Here is a 21004-nt window from a genome sequence, read left to right on the forward strand (position 1 = left end):
TAAGCCATTATTCTCTGTACCTTCATTCACCTTTTTTTGCTTGGCTTTCTTGCTCATAGCTGATGTTTTACCACTTGAGTCACACCTCCAGGCTGGTTTTTCGCTGGTTCATTGGAGATGAGTGTTCCCCCCCATCATAAAAAAAAAAGAGCATCTCCCAGATTTGTTGCTCAGGCTGGCTTTGAACCAAGATAATCAGCTCTTTAGCCTCTTAAGCAGCTGGGATTACAGGTGTGAGCCACTGACTGGCACCTGGCTTTGCTTTTTTTCTGTTTCAGGAAAAGTTATAGGACATTGTATGCTTATTGGCTCACCCACTGGGCTGGCTGCAGTTACAGGAGCCTGCAGCTTTTGTTAGTCCTGTAGCCCCAAGACGTGGTGGTCTGTGGTGCCTCGGGGTGAATTTGCTCAACTGAGCCCTTGGATGGAGATCTAGGGGTGGGGAGGACAGGCACAGGGATGGAGAGTCAGACCCCCCTTCCCCTTGCCTGAGAGACGCTGGCATTATGGAGAGTTGGAGACTTTGAATCCACTCTCTGAAATGAGATCCTGTGGGGAAGATTAGGTGTTGAGGGGAAAAAAATCATTCTCGTCTAATCATTTTCCAGCTTTTCACAGGTTGGCTGTGCTGTTGTTGGGGCTCGAAGTTGGGCTCATGGGCACAGCCTGTAGCCCTAGCTCTTGGGGAGGCAGAGATCATCTTCAGAACTTCAGCTTGAGCCAAGCACTAGTGGCTTCCGCCGGCTGAGAGACCAGGACCAGGGTTCAGGTGGAAGAGCACCAGCTTTGATTGAAAAGGCTCAGGGACTGCACCCAGGCTCTGAGTTCAAGCCCCAGGGCTGGAATGCACGCGCAGGTGCGCATGCACACACACATATACACACACGGACACACACACACAAGTTCAGCTCAAGTTTTGGAGACTTGGCTCAGTGGTGCGTGCATCTCACCCACCATGGCCAGGTGCAGTGGACACACCTGTCATCCCAACAAAGGGGTCACAGGTGGAGTCACAGGGTGGTTTGACATGGGGACTTGTCTTGAAAGTAGCCAACACAAAAGGGACTGGTGGGAGAAGCATGTTGACAATATGAGGCCCTGAGTTCAAACCTCAGTACTCCCCAAAAAGAAAAATATTGGTGCCTTCTTGTGGCTGAGCACACTCTTACACAGTCGCCTGGGATGTTCGTGTGAATCCACCCTGGCTCTCGGTGCCCGCCTGCGGTCGTAGCCGTGCCCAGAGGGGCTGAGCTGTGAGGAGTCAGGAAGAACAGATGTGAGGCCCCATAGCCCCATGCCTGGGAGGGTGTGGGCAGTGTCCATGCACACTTCCTTCTGGAAGGATTCAGATTGCCCTGCTGCAGGCTGTGAGAAATGAACCAGCCCAACACCAGCAGCATGGCCGCATAGATATAATGATAGAATCACTGCATTATTTCCTTAGAGTTTTGTACTGGTGCAGCGACTCCAGCCCATGAAGTCCAAGGCTTAAAGACTAGCTGGGAGCATTTCCTGCTTCCTGCCGCTCTGAGGGCATCATGTCTGCCCCCTCCCTCCTCCCCCCCTTCCCTCTCCTTCCCTCTCCTTCCCTCTCCTTCCCTCTCCTTCCCTCCCCTCTCCCTCTTCCAAGGATGAAAGTAGCCTCTACAATGAACTTCTGCACTGCATCTTGCTATGGTTAAGTTTCTGGTTGAGCAGGGGTTCGTTGTGAACTGGTGTGTTATGTAGTGTTTTGTTTAGGAGTTGGCTCTCGGATGCTGTGTCCGATGCTCACCTGTCAGTGCTCCTGGGTGATTGCGGGGCAGCGGGCACTCCGGGGAACGGCACGGCTCATCTGGGCCCCCAACACAGGCCTGCGGAGCCTTGAAATCCTGAGCTGTGTTGTTTTCAGCAGGGATGGCTAGCTCTGGCAGTTCCAGCCTGTGCAGGTTCCTCTTCCAGCTGCTGGGAGCTGACCTTGGGCCCCGGGCAGCCTGGCTCCCCTCGCCTGTCCTGGGTTCCCTCCGTACTCCTTTGCTTCCCGGCATGGATGAGACACGCACGGGAGCTGGCCCACACTCCTTGGTGGGGGGACGAGCCCCAGAGCCATGAGGAGGAGGGGTCTGGGGGAGGGGGCTCTGTTCTTCCCATAATCAAAGTGGGCAGTGAGACCTGGCCCGGGCTCGCCTGGCCTGCGTTGTCACACTCGATCCCAGCCGCCGGCTTTGCCGCCCTGAGCTTCACTGGCGCAGCCACAGGGGGAAGAGCTTGCTGCATCTCATCCGTGCCAGCAGCGGCGCCGCCTTTGTTGGAGAAAAGAGCCATGTTAAGGCAGCATCCTCCACGTCCACCGCAGGCTTCTCACTCGCTGTTGTTGTTACAGGCTATGGTAGCTTGTTACCCCGGCAACGGAACGGGCTACGTTCGCCACGTTGATAATCCGAATGGAGACGGCAGATGTGTGACCTGTATATATTATCTAAATAAAGACTGGGATGCCAAGGTATGCAACATAATCAAGTATTTTCCCAACTGTTTTAAGTCTTTTTCACTTAAAAATAGCCAGGCAATGGTGGCTCTCACCCATTATCCTAGCTTCTCAAGAGGCTGAGATCTGAAGATTGCAATTCAAAGCCAGCCACAGCAAGAAAGTCTGTGAGACTCTTATCTCCAGTTAACCAGCAAAAAAGTCAGAAGTGGAGCTGTGACACAAGTGGTAGAGTACCACTTTGAGCAGAAAAGCTCAGGAACAGCCCAGGCCCTGAGTTCAAGCTCCAGGACTGGTGTACAGGCATGTGCATGCACACACACTTTGCTAGGTGCCTGGGGTTCACTGAACAGGAATAGAGTAAGCAGGCCAGGGGCCTGTGTCTGGGTTCACCTGGGGAGGAGGCCCTGGGACATTACTCTCAAGTTCTGGGGATAGTTTAGGACCACGCACTAAAATTCCTGCCAGTCCACCTGCAGAGGGTCCAGTGGCTTGGTTGGGCTGGTCTTGTGCATCTGCACTCCCAGAAGGAAACCCAGGAGCCGGGTCTTCCTTCACCCTGCTCCCCACCAGGCCCTACGGTTCCCCGCGCACATGATGTCCATCCAGGGCTGGACATGCGAGTCCATTTGGTCCCAAACAGCATGTGTGTGGGTAGCCGGGGGTAGCCTTTGTAGATGAGATTAAACTGCCCTGGTGTGTCCTCCAGGGTGGGCAGGACTGGGTCTTGGGTGCGAGGATGTGGCGACTCCGTAGCCCATGGGGGATTCTTCACATAAGAGGCCAAGGCCCCTGCGATGATTTTGCTGGACCATAAAATAAGACACAGGGTTTATTTGATAGAATGAGCCTTGGCTGGGCTAATGCGCTCATCAGGCTGGTTCAGAATATGGCTGTAAGGGTATGGACACAAATAAACATCTGCTGCTTTCTGAAACTCACGCATTATTTTAGGACGTTTGTTTCATCAGGTGTTCACAGATGTCTCTAAAACAAAAAGTGACTCTTTTCCTAGCACTAATCATGTACTCACTCCAGTACCTTGTTGGTTGAGGTTTGTTTGTGAGCACACCAGACGAGCCTCTTACTTCACTGACACCGTCCGGTGGCGTGCATGCTTGCTCCCTCTCACACACTCAACTCTTTTCCTAGGTAAGTGGAGGTATACTTCGAATTTTTCCAGAAGGCAAAGCCCAGTTTGCTGACATTGAACCCAAATTTGATAGACTGCTGTTTTTCTGGTCTGACCGTCGCAACCCTCATGAAGTACAACCAGCATATGCTACAAGGTAGTGTTTCTTTTCTGAAAGCTGAGCACAGGAGGGGACATGGGGCACAGGGGAACTTGGCTGGGAGTTGGAAGAAAGCCAGGCGTGGTGGGTGACACCTCTAATCCCAGCACCTGGGAGGCTGAGGCAGGATTGTGAGTTCCAAGCCAACCTGGGCTACAGAGAGAGAGAGAGAGCTAGCTCCTCAGGCCCAAGTGCCCACGCCCCCACAGCTGCGCTCTCCCAGGAGGCTGGGGAGTGGCCGGCCTGGGCCCCAGGAGCTGGATGCTGGGAGCCGGGTGCCGGGCCTCCCATCCAGAGCTCCAGTTACACAACTCTATGCTCTCCTCTGTTAAACTGCTTCCACGAGGAAGCTGGAGTTGAGGAAATGTTGGTGAATTAGGAAGTCTCCAGTTTGCAGATCCGTGTTCTGTAGGTGCACATGGAGAGAAGTCGGAGCAAAAGAAACCCCCACACGGTATATCTTACCCCTTCCCCAGAAGAGGCCGCACAAGAGAGAAGCGTGGTAAGCCACGAAGTGCCCGGCTCTTCGGTGCATTTGACTCAATTCAGTTCTGACACTGCCCTGCCCGTGCTCCTGAGCAGCGTGGCATGCAGCAAGCTCCTGCTTCCTGGACCTCTCTGGACGTGGGCAGCATAGCCTGGGCTCGATGCCCCTGGAGCGGGCCTGCCCCGCCCTTGTGGAATAGCATCATCCTCCTGTCCGCTGGAGTCAAAGCACAGGAGAGTCTGCAAAGTTCCTGAGCGTAGTTCAGTGTCTTCGTGGCTCCTCCGGGCGGTGGCAAACCCCACCATGCGCTGCCCCCCTCACGCAGTGTATGTTGTCCCACAGTGTGCGACCTGTTCCTGCTGCTGCAGTGCAGCTGCCACCTCTGGGCTGCTGGTGACGGGTGGCTCTGTCATCCCCACACACATACCTGCCCGCACACTGCAGCGGACCCGCACCCGTGCGGGTCTTCTCAACCTGTTCTGAATTCTCTTTTAGGTACGCAATAACTGTTTGGTATTTTGATGCAGATGAACGAGCAAGAGCTAAAGTAAAATATCTCACAGGTAAGCCCTGGTGGGGGCTGGCCTCGGGCACCAGCAACCCGTTAACCAGCGTTCGCCACCTAGGCTTGGCCCGGGAACACAGCAAACGCTCACAGCTAGGTCAGATTCCTTAACTCCATTTAACACAGGATTTCTCCTGAGTGTTCCTCGTTGCTGTTCGGGATTGAGATTAGGGAAATGTGAGGCAGAGCAAGCCCCGTCGAATGCAAGCTGGCTGGCCGGTTTCGGGCCCTCTCCCCTTTGAAGGAAGCGCACCTCCTCTCCTGACGGCCACGCCCATCTGTCCCCAGCATCCTGCATCCCGCAACCCACCCACTGCGTGCACCACCTGCCCTCCTAGGACCATGGGCGTCAGGTTCTCACAATGACCAGTTGTCTTTCTCGGACCCTGCCTTAGATTCCAGAAACCCTAGTCCGGCCATTACTGGCTCACTGCATTCTAACAAGCCTCTGGCAGTCTAGTCGAATCCTTGGATTTTTGTAGATTTTTCAGTCCTGATTTGCTGTCTGCTAGAGACAGACAGCATTGGTTTCAGAGGACATGGTCGGTTGCCCACGGAAGCCTGGTTCCAGTGTCCCGCTGGTCACACTGCGGGGAAGGGTGGCTGGCGTGGAGTGCGGGGCAGGGCACGTGGTCCCAGGGCTCTGCAAGCCCCGGTGGCATCTGCAGAGTCGGGCAGCAGTGCTGGACTCTCTGGTGCCTAACCAGGGAACATGTCTTTGCCTTGTAGGAGAGAAGGGTGTGAGGGTTGACCTCAATAAACCGTCGGATTCCATCAGTAAGGATGTCCAGTAGGGCCTCTGCCCAGCGACGGGGCCTCTGCCTAGCGATGCGGCGTCTGCCCCAGGGGTGCCCACCTCACTGGCCGGGATTCAGGAGCCATCTGCTGACTTCGTGTGGACACGGTGACAGGAGAAGGAAGGAGGCGCCGGATGGCATTTCACAGGACAGAGACAGCTGTTGTTGGCCGACGGAGCAGAGGAGTGGCTGCCGTGTCCCGCGTGGCGGCCCCCCTGCGTCTGCCTGTGCCTGTGCCCGTGCCAGCGCCGGACAGGAACTAAGGCCCTGTGTAGAGTTGTTTTCATTTTTATATTTTGCCAGATCTGTCATTTAGCTGAGTTCATTTCATCTCTCTCTTTTTTATATCAAGTTTGAATTTGGGATAATTTTTGTATGATTAGGTACAATTTATCAAAACTGAATTGAGAAAAAAATGACAGTATTATTCCTCAAAATAACATCAATCTATTTTTGTAAACTTCGTACTATTAAATTTTGCCCTCAAAGACCTCTTGCAATGATTGTTGCCAGTGACTGGTGATCCTTTTTTGTTTTTTGGGTTTTTTTAAACTGAAATGAGGAAGGAGCACTTTAGTTGTAAACTGAAAACCCGGAATTTTACTTGGCCTGTCTCACGCTAATCTGAACTCTGGAAGATCGCTGTGTTTTTGGCATTGTCATAATGAAACCTAACTGTAGACTGTTACCCCTGAGTAGCAAGTAACCTTTAGTACATGATTTTACAAGGGAAAAAAAAAAGATGGGAAGAAGGGCGTAACCTTTTATTTATTTATTTTTTTAACCAAGTGACTGGCATTATGTGAACTTGAGACTTCAGGTTCCTAAGTCAAAGGGCTTTCTTCTGCTCCACCAGTCTCCCTCTGCTTCTCCTCCCTGGTCCCGGGCTGTGTGTCAGCTGCAGGGCGGCAAGCAGCCGGCCAGGGGGTAGGGGGGGGGTTGCCGGTGTGGGGAGACCAGGAGAAGGGGCTGCGGGCTCTTGGGCCAGCCAAGGCCTCCTCCCAGACCCCACATCCATGTCAAGCCCGGCATCCTGTCTTCACGTGCCTGAACTTGGAGCGAAGCCCCGAGGGTGGCACCCGTCCTTCCTGAGGCTTGGCCCCTGGGGCTGCCGCCTGTCTTTGGTCTGCTTTACTGGAAGGGGGCTGTGCAGAAATCGCTGTTCTTCCGGGCGTGGCCGACTCGGCCTCTGCACCTCACTGTCACTCATGGCAGCTGTGCGTGCAGACGTGGGGCTCGCCGTGCCGTCCATGGCCGTGTTCAGCGCTGCCCCGCGTCCTCCCCTCACCCCTGGTGACCACCAACACCTCTCCAGCAAGTGCCTCTGCGAGCCGGGCCGGGCCGGCCCTCCCCCCTCCCCCACCCAGGAATGCTGGGCGGGCTTCGGGGCTTTGCCACCCAGCCTGCGTGTGTCAGGCTGCTGTGAGGCCACGCGCCCCCCTCCCTCCCCCCAGTGCCCGTCTGTAGGGTCAGGTGAAGTTGCTTCCACGGGCGGGCAGGCAGAAGCTACCACTGCTGGGACAGGGGGCAGCCTTCCATGCTGAGTGCCTACCGTCCTCAGGCCACACCCCTGCAGGTGGACTCAGCCAGAATCTGCAGTGGCCTCTACTCAGCAGACAGGGCGTCCATTGAATGGTTTTCTTGGAGACCACTGTGAAGAGATTAAGAAACCAGGATAGCTGCCTCCCTAATAGTCATCTAAAGCCTCTGATGTTGTGTTAGACCGGTAACTCACCACCACCAGGACTCTAAAGCAAAGTCTAAAGCGGATCTGTGGCCTCAGTGTGTTGAGCCTGGTTGGAGATTAAGCTTTATGATGCTGTTCCTATTCAACACATTAATCAGCTGTAAAACACTCCCTTATCATAATAGCAAGCAAAGGATTCCAGGATTCATCTAAGGACACTCTGAAGTCATGTAATTTGAAAAGCAGTGTTGCATTATGGAAGAGCTCCCAAGTTGCTTGTAAAGCTAATCTAATTAAAAAGATATATAAATGTTCTTGAAAAAATGATGGTTGTGACTTCCAGCTGTCTTGTTTTTAACCCGTTATGGAGCGTTGGCTTTCTTAATTGGCCTTTGCACCGGTGGCTGTGCTCTGCTCACTTAGACATGCGATGGGTTGCTTTTTGTATGGGTTGGGGGAGGAAGGCAGATGTGTAGAGTCCAGCATTTTTAGAAAACTCGTGGATTATGGACCCAATGAGCCCCATTTGGATTCCCAGCATTTTAAGTTCTTGCTCTTGGAATATAAGGGTTTTAAAAAGTGATTTTAACTCATGACTCGGGATGCTTGCATCAGTCCTGTGCCATGTGTGGAGTAGGTGTGCCCCTCCTGACTCATGGTGTGCTGCCGCGTGTACATGTGTGAGAATGTGTGTATGTGCGTGTGTGCTCATGCATGTGTATGCGCATGTGTACACAGCATGCACAGGAATTTGTGGTCATACATCAACACAAGCACTAACTCAGGGCCTGGGCTCTGTCTGTGGGCTTCTTTTGCTCAAGGCTAGCACTCTACCACTTGAGCCACAGTGCCACTTCCAGCTTTTTCTGTTTATGTGGTACTGAGGAATCGAACCCAGGGCCTCATGCATGGAAGACAAGCACTCTTTTGGGAGATAAATATGCATGTGGTATCTTTTGTTTTTTTGTTTGTTTGTTTGTTTGTTTTTTGTTTGGTACTGGTCCTGGAACTTGAACTCTGAGATTTTTTGCTGAAGGCTAGCACTCTACTACCTGATACTACCTGAGCTGTAGCTCTGCTTTCTGGCTTTTTGGTGGTTATTTGAAGAATTTCATACTTTCCTGTCTGGGCTGGCTTTGAACCTGGATCCTCAGATCTAAGCTTCCTGAATAGCTAGGGTTACAGGCGTGAGCCATCCGCCCCAGCTCTTTTTATAATTTCTTTGGTGTGTGTAGCTGTTTTTCAGCATTCTGGCCTATCTGTGCGTTTGGAGGGTTATACTGAAAAGTATGATAGTGGGTAGATGAGAAGATAGATGGGTCAGACATGAAGACCGATCAGATTAAATCTGAGAATAAGCCCATATAGAGCTGTGTGAGACCTCACTGATTGAGGTGTGCTGGCACCCAGTGGGCAGCACACACTGGCCTCCCACAGGCCCCTCCCTCCCATTCCCACAGTGGCAGCAGAAAACCGAGTGAAGGAGCTTTGGACAGCTGGCCGTCGTAGCCCTCATTTCCTTGTCGACAGTAGGTCTTCTCACAGTAACTTGGATCGGAATCAATTTGCTGTGCAATGTGCTCTTATTTGCCAGACTACACGTGGTCTGAGAAAGAGTTGGGTTGTGGGTTAGACGGCCATGGTCTGTACTTACCTCTCATATATACCTAGCAATATAATTACACATGGGATTTTTCCTATTGCATTTATAAATGCTCAGAAGCAAGCATCTGGAGACATGGCTCAAAGGGTAGAGCCCCTCTCAAGCAAGCCTAAGGACCTGAGTTCAAACCCCAGTACTGATCTCGTGTACACACACACATATGCACGCGCACACATACACAGGGAGCATATGTCTCCCTTTTTTCAATAGTACAGTTTGCATTGTGTCTCTGAAGGCGTGAAGGCCTCTGCTAGCTCCCGTGTGGTCTTCAGCTGTGACCATGTTTCCTCTGAAGTGTGTGTGGTGCTGGGCGTGTAGGCCCTGGAGCTGCAGCCTGCTTGCTCTCTACACAGATCGGCTGCCACCCGGTCCCAAGATGTCCCAGCCCTCAATGAGCGCTGGTAGACAGTTCTCTCCTCCTGGTGTTCACGACTTTGTCAGCCAGACTTGTCATATTTCTATGCTGCTCTACAGGATATGCTTGCGCTTCTTTCTCAGAATACACAAAGCAGGCAGAGTAGATTTTGTCCCCATTGTAATGAGGACTGGGAAATACTTGTCAGTCACAGTTTCTAAGATGGAAACCTTGAGCAGGATTTTTTTTCTTTTTTTTTTTTCAAAAATAAAAGCACAAGGAACCAAGGAAGTGGTGACAATCATGGAGAAACAGAAAGGTGGTGCAGAAAATGAGAGCAATTCATAAACTTTTTCTCATTTTTTAAGTAGCAATATCTACTAAAAGAGTTAAAAAAAAAAAGTCTTCTACCTTCGAAGAAACAAGTTTCGCTCTTCAACCGCTCTAAGTCTTCATCAGGTCTGAACAGAATTGCTGATCTACCACTGAGAGGATGGAGAGCAGTGTGTTCAAGGCACTGCCCAGGCTCCTCCTCCTCACCTCCACCTTGCATGTGGTGAGGTTCACGGTGACAACTGGGTTGCTCAATACTCAAGTGTACAGGGTGCTGTAAGGACTTTTCATTTTACTTCTTTACCTTTTGGATTTTGTTGAGACAAGGTCTACATAGCCCAGGCTGGCCTCAAATGAGTAGGCCTCTTGCCTCAGTCTCTCAGTCCTGGGGTTTCCTGGCCGAGCTGTGATGCCCAGCCCCAGATCGCTTTTTTCTTCTGCGATTTACTTTCCCCCTCAGTGTCTCCACTTTGCCCATGCTTGAGCATCTTCCTGGCGGCTGACTGGGCCAGGACCCTTTCGGCCGGGTGCCAGTGGGCTCCCAGACCCTGAAGGCTTCTCTCCTGGGACACTTCTGAATGACCTGAGGACAGCACACGGTCCCGGGTCCTGCTCTTTGTTTTCACGACTACATGTCACTGGTGATTAGGCTGCTTGTAGAACCCTCATCTGGAACCTCACCTTTAGACTCCTCTAGCTCTGCTGGGGGAGGCCTGTCCATGGTTGTTCCGTGGCTGTTTGTATTAGCTGCTCTTTCTTTAAGGAAGCTCACCTGATCTCTGGGCTTCTTCCTTGGGCTGCGGTAAGCTTTATCCAGTCCCTGACACTCAGCCTATGGGCGGTTTCTGGAGTTCATTTGCTACTTCCCTCCCTTTCACGTTTCCTCCTGGAGCTCCACCCTGACTGAGGGGGACAGCATCTGAGCTTTCCTAGCAGCATATCTTTGTCTCTTACTTCTCCAGTTCTTCAGATCTGCTAAAGGGTTTTTCGTTTTCAAGAGCTTTGGGCCCTGGGTGTGGCTACGTGGCTGAGACGACTCCCGCCCAAGCACAAAACCAAACAAAGCAAACCAGCACATGAAGGTGTGGAAAGTGCCCAGAGAGAGGAAGGCAGAGAGACCTGGGCACCGCCACGCACAGCGAACAACGCAGGAGAAAGCGGGGGCCCTGTGAGCAATGGGTGCCAGCATACTGCCACCGCCGGGGCCCCGGGCCCCAACCACCACCATGTCAAGGGAAGAGGAAGCTTGGAAGTTCTCAAGACCCAAAGTCTCAAGAGGGAGAGGATGCTGTTTCTGGGAGAGAAGGTGGTGTCTCCCAGAGGCCTGAACTTAAAAGGAAGCAAGGGTCCCAATGAAAGAAAAGCCAGAATCAGAAAACATCTCTAGGGAATGTTGGACCAGAGGGTACTGTGGTGGGGACCAGCATGCCACCAAAGTCTGGCTCTGCCTTCAGAGCCTTTCAGAGATAAAATTAACACCTGAAGCCGGGCACTGGTGGCTCACGCCTGTAATTCTAGTGACTTAGGAGGCTGAGGTCTGAGGATTGCAGTTTAAAGCCAGACTGGTCAGGAGCGTTTGTGAGATTCTTATTGCCAATTAACCACCAGAAAACTGGAATTGGTGCTGTGGTTCAAAGGGCTAGCCTTGAGCTGAAGAGCTCAGGGACAGCGCCCAGGTCCTGAGTTCAAGCCCCAAGATTGACCAAAAAAAAAAAAAAAAAAAACTTGAGATTAGAAGATCAAACCTAAGACTGGAGAATCACTTGAGCATAAGAGTTCAAGGCCACTCTTGACAACAAGGTGAAAGCCTGTCTAAAGAAAGAAATAGCTGGGTGTGGTGCTGTCACCTGTAATCTCAGTTATCTAGGACGTGATAGAGATAGGAATACAATTTAAGGTCAGCTCAGGAAAAAAAAGGTGAGACCCTGTCTGGAAAATAAGCTAAAAGAGAGATGGAGGTATGGCTCAATTGCCCTAAGTACCTGCCTAATAGTGGGCGGGGCTTGAAGCCCAGTGTAGTGAAGCAAGTTTGTCAGCCCAGCTGTTCAAAAGCCCCAAGTTCAAGCCCCAGGACTGGCCAAAAACAAAACATAAAGCCAATGAGAAGCCAGTGAAGGGCCTTGAAGAGGAGTAGACAACAGAACCAAAAGACAAAGCGGCGGGACACAGCTACCCACAAACCCAGGGAGTCAGGAGCAGGCTAGCTCTGGACCATGTGCAGGAACAGACGGCCTGCCACTGCAGGCTGGGCCAATCGTGGCCTTCTGAAGAAGCTTCTGAGCTGGGGATCAGGGATGGGCCAGAGTCATACCTGGGGAGAAAGATAGCAGGTTTTCTCAGTCCGTCTGTCTGCAGGGCTTCCTGGACTGGGGAACTGGTGTCTGCCCCGTGCAGGGAGCAGGGTGGAGTACTGGGGAGTGGGTGCCAGCAGGGGACAGCCCCACAGGGCAGCCCTGGCTCCAGAGACCCTGCAAGTTCCGGGCCTGGTCAGAGGGCCACACAGCATGCATTCTGGAATGAGGGAGGTTTCCTGTGGGTACAGAACCAGGAGACTGGGGGGGGGAGGTCACTTAGCATCAAGTCCCCTCCCACTTTCAATGCAGACATGTGGCCAAGTGCATGCTCAGGCGGCTGCCCTGGTCATGGACTGTATAGTGGTGGTGAACTGTGTTGCATCACTTGTCCAGTGGACAGTGCTGTGGTCAAGGACAACAGCCTTGGCCCTGCAGGTATGGTGTCAGCCCATCCGTACTCTGCCAGGTCTCAGGAGATGTGTCCAGCCTTTCACCCTGGAACTCTTGGAAATACAATCTCCAAGCCACAGGACAGTATTTCCCCCTTACCATCTGCCAAAACAACACAAAATGTCCTAAAATTCACTTTGTTAATATGTAACTTAAAAAGGGGCAACTTTTATAGAAATAGAATCTACTTCCATCTCCCTACAAAGGGAGACAGCCTAGCCCGAGCCAGCAGCTCTGCTGGCAGAAGGCAGTTTAAAATGGGGAAAAAGAAAAGAAGCTGGGCACTGGTGGTTCACAATTGTAATCCTAGCTACACAGGAAGCTGAGATCTAAGGATCACAGTTTAAAGCCAGCCTGAGCAGGAAAGTCTGAGATTACAAAGGGGTTGGGGGGAAGATAGGCAAAAACTAGTTCTTTGATATAGTGTGTGTGTGTGTGTACACATGCTAGTGCTAGGGCTTGAACTCAGGGCCTGGGTGCTATCCCTGAGCTTTTTCTGCTCAATTGCTCTACCACTAGAGCACAAGTCTACTTCTTGCTTTTTGCTGGTTAATTGGCGATAGGAGTCTCAGTCCAGAATGGGCTGGTTTCCAACCAAAATCCTCAGATCACAGCATCCTGAGTAGCTTGGGCTGCAGGCATGAGCCCAGCTCACAGTCTTTTTGTTGTTGTTACAAAGGTGATGTACAAGCCAGGCACCGGGGGCTCACACCTGAAACCCTAACAACTCCGAAGGCTGAGATCTGAGGATGACAGTTCAAAGCCATCCCAGGCAGAAAAATCCCTGAGATTATATCCAAGTAACCACCAAAAAACCGGAAGTGGTGCTGTGGCTCAAGTGGTAGAATGCTACCCTTGAGCAAAAGAGCTCAGGGACAGTGCCCAGGTCCTAAGTTCAAGCCCCATGACTGACCAATAGCAACAAAAGGTGATATGTAGAGGGGTTACAGTTACATAGGTCAGGTAAATTTCTTTTTGGATATCATTCCTGCAGCTTGTATTTTTTTTGGGGGGGTGGGAGGTCCGGTTGTGGGGCCTGAACTTTGGGACTGGGCGCTGTCCCTCAGCTCTTCAGCTCAAGACTAGCGCTCTACCACTTGAGCCACAGCTCCACTTCTGGCTTTTTTTCTTTTGAGTGCTAGCCTTGAGCTGAAGAGCTGAGGGACAGCGCTCAGGCCCAGAGTTCAGGCCCCACGACCGGACCCCCCCCCAAAAAAAAAAAACAGAGCAAACCAGAGGTTTCAGGCCCATCCCTTCACTCCCCATCCAGCTTCTGCCCTTCCTCCCTCACAAGGGATGGTTCTCCTCGCCCTGCCCTGCCCCACCACTGCCTCTTCAAGCTCCACAGGTGCACAAGACAGTGCCCACTTGGTATACTGCCCAGCCAGACGTGTGCTGTCTGCAGCTTTGTTCCTTCTGTGGTTTGGCCATGTTTCTTTCTAGTTCCTTTCTTAGCTTGTAAGGCTCCAGTGGAACTTGCAAGCATGTTTTCATGTCAGTGCTAGAACTCACTAGAAGATTTGACTTTGAAGTATGGGCTCCGGTGGCAGGTACACTCAGGTGTTGCTCACTGCCCTGGGCAAAAAGCCCAGCCCAGCCCAGCAGGCTGCCTCGCTATTTACCTGGTCTCTTTAACTGAAGCAGATTGTAAAGCGCCACCCAGCACCCAACTCCTTAAATACTTCACAGCCTGAGAACACTGCAGTTTTGCTTTAAACTATTTTATTGCAAATAACTTATTAAACAGGTAAAAGTATAATGGCACATATTCAACACACATTCCAATAGTCATGTAATTATTTAATACTATTAACTGCATGTTCTAAGAAACATCAGAACTGTTGCTCACTGAGCCACAGATATTTGTACTGCTGGGAGGGGAGGAACAAACATTAGCCCCGAGAGCCAGCACCATCCCTGTGTACCCACAGAAACGAGGGGGGAGCTTCCTACAGCCCCACCCACAACCCCTCCAAACTGAGCCACTCAGTGGCCGGTTCGTGTGAATGAAGCACTGCAGAGGGATGGATGGGGCAGCAAAGGCACTGATTTTTAAAGTGCAAAAAGCAGGCGAAACCATAGCAGCTGCTCCCTGCAGTGAGACGTGGAGACCTCGGGAACAGCACGGCCACAGGACCTTGGGGAGCAGAGAAAAGGTGAGCACTGTGGAGGAAGTTGAGCTCACGAGTTCACACTGGAGACTTGCACCCCTCCCTGAGTATAAATTACCTTGCAGCAGTGAAAGAACACAGAAGGGAGCGAAGGCAGTGGGGAGACAGAGCTGCCACACAGGGGAAGTGAGCAGTGGCAAGGCAGCCATACTGGGGCCCCACCACTGCTGCTCCTGACCGGGCAGGATGCCAGGTCCACACACCTCCGCTCAGCCCCAGCCTTTGCCACTCATGTGGCTCAACTCAGGCAACAGCTAAAGTTGGTGTAAAACATGGTCTGCAGAGCTAGCGAGGCTGTTCTTAATAACACCCCAAAATAGACTTCCCCTGCTCCATTCCTTCTACCTCTACCTTCAGTGCAGGTGGAAGAGAATTATCTTTAAAATAACTGTAAAATGTAGAAAATTCTTTAAAATCTGCCGCCACCTCTTGGAAAGGTAGAAAATTCTTTAAAATATAGAAAATTTCCTGTTATGATTTTGAAAGAAAAAGACCCAAGAAAACCTGAGTACCCTAAACGACAACGGCAGGGCCCTGCTGCGTATGCGCTGGGGCAGTGTGTGTGCCCGGAGCGATGCTTGAGGGCATGGTGGTGACTGGCGCTCGGGGGGCAGATGTAAGCACAGGAAGGAAGGCACCCCCCAAGGACCCCGACACAAGTGGAAAGCTCTGAGAGGAGTGAGGAGGAAAGACATCTACACCGTCTTGTGCACATCATAGCGGGCCGGGCGGAGGCGAGCACAGGCCAAGTGTGGTTCGCCGAAAGGGACGGCTGCTCTCCGGAATGGGGTCTGGCAGTGTCCACAACTTGTATGTCTGGGGCCCCCTGAGGTGAGGGGCTCCTGTGGCCAGGGCCACCCTGGCACGCTCAGACGGGACAGATGCCATCACAGAACCTCGGGCCACGGCGAGCCCCGCCCCATCTCAGACCCCGCGGCCTCAGACCTCCCCGTTGTCCCTTCCAGACACAAGTCCAGGTGCTCATTGATCTGCGTCTCCGCCACGTCCTCCTGACAGACGGGGCAGCTGACCACTGGGCTCTGACCACAGGAGTGGCTGGCAGCCGGTGTGGAGGCTCCTGGGCTCCAACTTCTCTCTGCGTCACCAGGCCCGTGGGGAACTTGCTCCTTCTTGATAAAAAAGTGGTCAAATGCTGTCTTGGCCTCCAGCCTGGGTCGTTTGTTTGTGAATGGGAGGTCTTCACCCCCACGGCCTTTCTGGGACACAGCCACAGAGGCCGATGGCCCGGCTTTGGAGGGATTTCTTGGGGTCCGGGGGGTGGCGGCAGGGGCCCCGCTCTTGAGTGAGGGCGTGGGCACGGGCACGCTGCGGAAGGCCTTCTGTGGGAAGTAGCTGCTCAGCACGCTCTGGAAAGTGGCGCTGGGGAGTGGGGTGGCCAGCTGGGGCGTGCTGCTGGAGGAACCCCCGTGGTCCAACTCCACGCGGACGCGGGTGCCGGAGTCAGGTCTTCGCACATCTGCTGTCCTATCCAGACCTGAGTGGCCTGAGTCTTCTTCACAAATGGTGCGTGAGGCGGTGGGTGTCACGACAGCTGGGAGTGGGCGCGTCTCCCCGAGAACATACCCTTTCCCACTGAAGGGGACCAGCGGCAGGGCCGCCCTTCCCGGGGGCTCACCTGCAGGGGAAGCACAACATGGAAGCAGTGTGGGTTTCCTTCCCACCCACACCCGCAGCTAGTGGCCCACTCTCAGGACACAGACAACCTCTGGAAGTCAAAGCTCTGGCAGTGAGGAAAAAGATGAAAAGAATCCCTCACTTACATAACATACAAGAGAAGAAAGGGGAGATTTGCTACAGGACCAGAACTAGCCTTCCCCTACATTCTCAGCCTCTCAGGTGTGGGGACCTCAGCCTGTGCTCCTGAGCTCTATCATCAAAGCAGCAGCGCCCAGGGGGAGAAGCAATTGGCAAGACTATGTCACAGGCAGGAGAGATTCCCTGCCTCTGTGTGTGTGTGTGTGTGTACTGGGACTTGCAACTGAGATGTCCCTGAGCTACCTCTGTGTGTGTGTACTGGGGCTTGCAAGTGTGTGTGTGTTCTGGGGCTTGCAAGTGTGTGTGTGTGTTCTGGGGCTTGCAAGTGTGTGTGTGTGTGTGTGTGTGTTCTGGGGCTTGCAAGTGTGTGTGTGTGTGTGTTCTGGGGCTTGCAAGTGTGTGTGTGTGTTCTGGGGCTTGCAAGTGTGTGTGTGTGTGTGTTCTGGGGCTTGCAAGTGTGTGTGTGTGTGTTCTGGGGCTTGCAAGTGTGTGTGTGTGTGTTCTGGGGCTTGCAAGTGTGTGTGTGTGTGTTCTGGGGCTTGCAACTGAGATGTCCCTGAGCTTTTTCACTTAAGACTGGTGTTCTGCCACTTGAGCCATAGCTGCACTTCTGCCATTTCAGTGGGTAATTGGTGATGGCAGTTTAAAGGACTTTTCTATTCAGGCTGGCTTGAAACTACCATCCTCAGATCTCAGCCTCTTGAGTAGGTAGGATTACAGGCATGAACCACTAGCACTGAGCAGGAAGGGTAGATCTTAAAAATGACACATGACTAAACATGTCCCATCCCATCCTCCCAAACACAAACACTGGCAGATGTCACCAGGAAACACAAACACACACACACACACAAACACACACACACGTGACGGGAGGTGTCAAGACTCCTGATCCTGACAGTTCTTTACATTGTGTGTATTTTCACAATCCTTTCGCCTTTTGCTTCCTAGTAACTCAGTGAACAGCAAAGAGGGAGAAAGGGACTCTATTCAAGCACTGCCCGTGGAAAATGCTTCCATTTTGACTCACTTCAACAGAGCAAAGTGAAGTTTTCTCTTTTCTTTTTTTTTTTGGTTGGTCGTGGGGCTTGAACTCTGGGCCTGAGCACTATCCCTCAGCTCTTCAGCTCAAGGCAGGTATTCTACTACTTGAGCCACTTCAGCTCAAGGCAGGTATTCTACTACTTGAGCCACAGCTCCACTTACGGTTTTCTGAGTGGTTTATTGGAGATAAAGAGTTTCATGGGGCTGGGAAGGTGACTCAGTGGTAGCGTGCTTGCCTTGCATGCACGAGGCCCTGGGTTCAATTCCTTAGCACCACATAAGCAAAAAGAAAAAAGCCGGAAGTGGCACTGTGGCTCAAGTGGTAGAGTGCTAGCCTTGAGCTGAAGAGCTAAGGGACAGCGCCCAGGCCCAGAGTTCAGGCCCCACAACCAGACCAAAAAAAAAAAAAGTGTTTCACTGACTTTCCTGCCTGGGCTGGCTTTGACCCATGATTCTCAGATCTCAGCCTCCTGAGTAGCTAGGATTACAGACATTAGCCACGGGTGCCCGGCTTTTTTTTTTTTTTGCCAGTCATGGGCTTGAACAAAGGGGCTGAGCTTCATTTGCTAAAGGCTAGCACTCTACCAGTTGAACCACAGTGCCACTTCCAGCTTTTTCTGTTTATGTGGTGCTGAGGAATTGAACCCAGGGTTTCATGCATGTGAGGCAAGCACTCTGCCACTGAGCCGCCTTCCCAGCCCCTGAAGCCTTCTTTCTATACCAGAGACAATCCTGTCTCTCCCAGCCACAGCTATGGCCCAAGGGAAGGTAAAGAGTGCAAAGCTACCTTTGTTCTCCACTGCAGAGCCTGGCTGTTGGTCTACCTTCCCCTTCCTTTTGCCTTTCCTGGAGTAGTTCTCGGGTTCCTTGACTTTTATGAATGTGCCTCCGCAGGTCTTCTGGTGCTCCGCCCACCAGTAGTCGTGGCAGGAGGGTGCCCTGTTGGTGGAACGCTTGACATAGCCGTAGTAGGGCTGCCTGTACTGGCACGGCCCATCACAGCGCCACCAGTGCCTCCGGTACTCCTCCACCTCGTCATGGAAACTGTGGTAGATCTGAGCCAAAGAAGACATTTTAACCTTCAGTTAAACCTAAAGGTTTATAGGTCTGAGGAAACACTACACAAACAGCTGTCTGTTTTTTTTTTTTTTCAATCATTCCATTTAAACCAGAGATTTTTGAATAGCTCTATTTTGTTGTTATTTTTTTTGTCGGTCGTGGAGCCTGAAGTCTGAGCCTGGGCGTTGTTCCTCAGCTCTTCAGTTTAAGGCTAGCGCTCTACCACTTGAGCCACAGCGCCACTTACAGCTTTTTCTGCTTATGTGGTGCTGAGAAATCGAACCCAAGGCCTCATGCATGCAAGGCAAGCACTCTACCACTGAGCCACCTTCCCAGCCCCAAATAGCTCTATTTTGGAAAAATGAGTTACTCTAGTTTATGTTCAAAAGCTGACATTAATGGGAAATAACGAAAGTTGATTTAATACTCCCTAACCTGTGCAAAGACAGAACATGTAGGACAAAATTGAACCATGAAACACCGTTATGAATGTGCAATCTTTCGAAACTAAGTACTGTAATGAAAAAAACCCAAACCCCAAACCAAACCAACCCACCTAGGTTCAAAGCCAGTCACCAGTGGCTCACATCTGAATCCTAGCTACTCAGAAGGCTGACATCTGAGAATTACAGTTCAAAGCTAGCTAGGGCAGGAAAGTCCGGTAGACTCTTAGCTCCAATTAACTACCAAAAAAGCCAGAAGCGGAGCTATGGCTCCAGTGGTAGAGTGCTACCCTTGGGCACAAAAGCTCAGGACCGGTGCCCTGACCCTGAGTTCAAGCCCCAAGATTGACAATCTCCCCCCCCCACCAAAAGTAAATAAATAAAAGACTAGGATGGAAACAAGACTTAGTATCACAAGATAACAACATTAAAGCATGGAGAAATAATTGTGACCAGAGCAAGAACTGTCTGAAGAGACAGCAGTGATTTCCTGGTCTAAATTCTTAAGAATGCAGAGCCCAAGCAAATTGCACACTGATGAACAGTGTGGTATGAGTGCTAAAGCGGTGTCACCATGCCCGCGTGTCTTCTCTTACCCCTGCCTCCTCACCGCCTTCACCTGCTAACAGCCACCAGGAGGCTCACCAGGAGTCTATGGTGTGAGAACTCAAGCAGGCTGAGCCCCGGGTTTACCACCGCCAACCATGTATGCTAACCATGAACAAAAACCCTCTGATGAGAAGAATGGCACAGAGGCAGTGGAGAACTGGACAGATTGAGGAAGGCTATCATAAGGAAACATACTGGGCTGAGAAGATGGCTCAGTGGTAGAGCGCTTGCCTTGCATGTCTGAGGCCCTGGGTTCGATTCCTCAGTACCACATAAACAAGAAGAAAAAAGCCGGAAGTGGCGCTGTGGCTCAAGTGGTAGAGTGCTAGCCTTGAGCTGAAGAGCTGAGGGATAGAGACCAAGCCCAGAGTTCAGTCCCCACCACCGGACCCCCCCCCCAAAAAAAAAGGAAACATACTGGGAGATCACCATATAAGTCCAGAGAGGGAGCTCCTACAATGCTGACCTGGAGGGGCAGAGGACTTAGGGACAGGGCTGGCTCTGCTGCCCTTCACTGCCCGGCACCAAGAGAAGCCAGTCCCCTTCTGTCAGCTTCCTTTTCTCTGCTGAAAATCCTCCTCTTAACTAACTCTCAGGAGTTACTAAAATAAATACTAGCTCTCATTACAGTGTACTGAAGTCAGACAGAATAAGGGAAGCCTGTAATTCCAGCACCCTGGACACTGAGGCAGACGGACTCCCAGTTTGAGGCCAGGAGAGACTACATAGTGAGCTTTAGGGCAGCCTGAATAACAAGTAAGATCCTGTCTTCTCCAGGTGCTGTCTATACCGCTATACTAGCAGGAAGAGAAACGCAGGCACTGTCTATACCGTTATATTGGCTCCGGTCAGGTTGTTGATACGACGCATGTGTTTACAGAACTCGGGACCGTGTCCTTCCCGGTCTTTATCATTATCAGTGACAAACAAGTAGGCGTGTATCATCTCATGCAGGAGGGTCTGAAACACAAAACCACCTTGTCAACTGGTTATGGAACTTCTAAAATGCACATGTGCTTTCTTCCTCTACCCATCATCTTAAGCCTCGGCAGGAGTACAGTCACAAGTTCTGCCCATTGTATCTGAAGCTCTGCAGACCTCAGGAAAACATCTCTGTGCCACAATGACCCGCTACGTGCAATCCAAATCCAAAAGAGGTCAATGAGCCCAACCTCATCAAAACCTTAAAATTCTGACACTGAAACAAAATAAAAAAACAAGTGAAAAAGAGCCAGGTACCGATGGCTCACACCTCTAATCCTAACTACTCAGGAGGCTGAGATCAGAGGACTGCAGTTCAAAGCCAGTCCGGACAGGAACATCCATGACTCTTCAATAAACCACTCAGAAAAGGCCACAAGTGGAGCTGTGGCTCAAGTGGTAGATTGTTGGTCTTGAGTACAAAGAAGCTCAAAGACAGCATCCCAGCCCTGAATTCAAGCCTTAGGACCAGCACGCACGCACGCGCGCTCACACACACACACACACACACACACACACACACACACACAC

The 21004-nt window shown here is 51.7% G+C and overlaps 2 protein-coding genes across 2 annotated transcripts in view; one reads left to right on the top strand and one right to left on the bottom strand.

The window, feature by feature from the left end:
• Nucleotides 1-7054, top strand: part of Egln1 (egl-9 family hypoxia-inducible factor 1) — a 35922-nt gene extending 28868 nt beyond the window's left edge. The window contains exons 3-6 of the mRNA XM_013014570.1: nt 2363-2482; nt 3620-3756; nt 4742-4809; nt 5541-7054. Of these exons, the coding sequence (XP_012870024.1) occupies nt 2363-2482; nt 3620-3756; nt 4742-4809; nt 5541-5605 (390 nt within the window). The 3' untranslated portion in view covers nt 5606-7054. The remainder of the gene's footprint in view (nt 1-2362; nt 2483-3619; nt 3757-4741; nt 4810-5540) is intronic.
• A 7052-nt stretch (nt 7055-14106) lies between these two features.
• Sprtn (SprT-like N-terminal domain) overlaps nt 14107-21004 on the bottom strand; it is an 8377-nt gene continuing 1479 nt past the window's right edge. Inside the window, exons 2-4 of the mRNA XM_013014571.1 lie at nt 20324-20452; nt 18169-18436; nt 14107-16197 (exon numbers count right to left, since the gene is read on the bottom strand). Of these exons, the coding sequence (XP_012870025.1) occupies nt 15449-16197; nt 18169-18436; nt 20324-20452 (1146 nt within the window). The 3' untranslated portion in view covers nt 14107-15448. The remainder of the gene's footprint in view (nt 16198-18168; nt 18437-20323; nt 20453-21004) is intronic.

The sequence above is a fragment of the Dipodomys ordii genome, unplaced genomic scaffold (assembly GCF_000151885.1).
Source record: "Dipodomys ordii isolate 6190 unplaced genomic scaffold, Dord_2.0 Scaffold24, whole genome shotgun sequence".
Classification (NCBI taxonomy): domain Eukaryota; kingdom Metazoa; phylum Chordata; class Mammalia; order Rodentia; family Heteromyidae; genus Dipodomys; species Dipodomys ordii.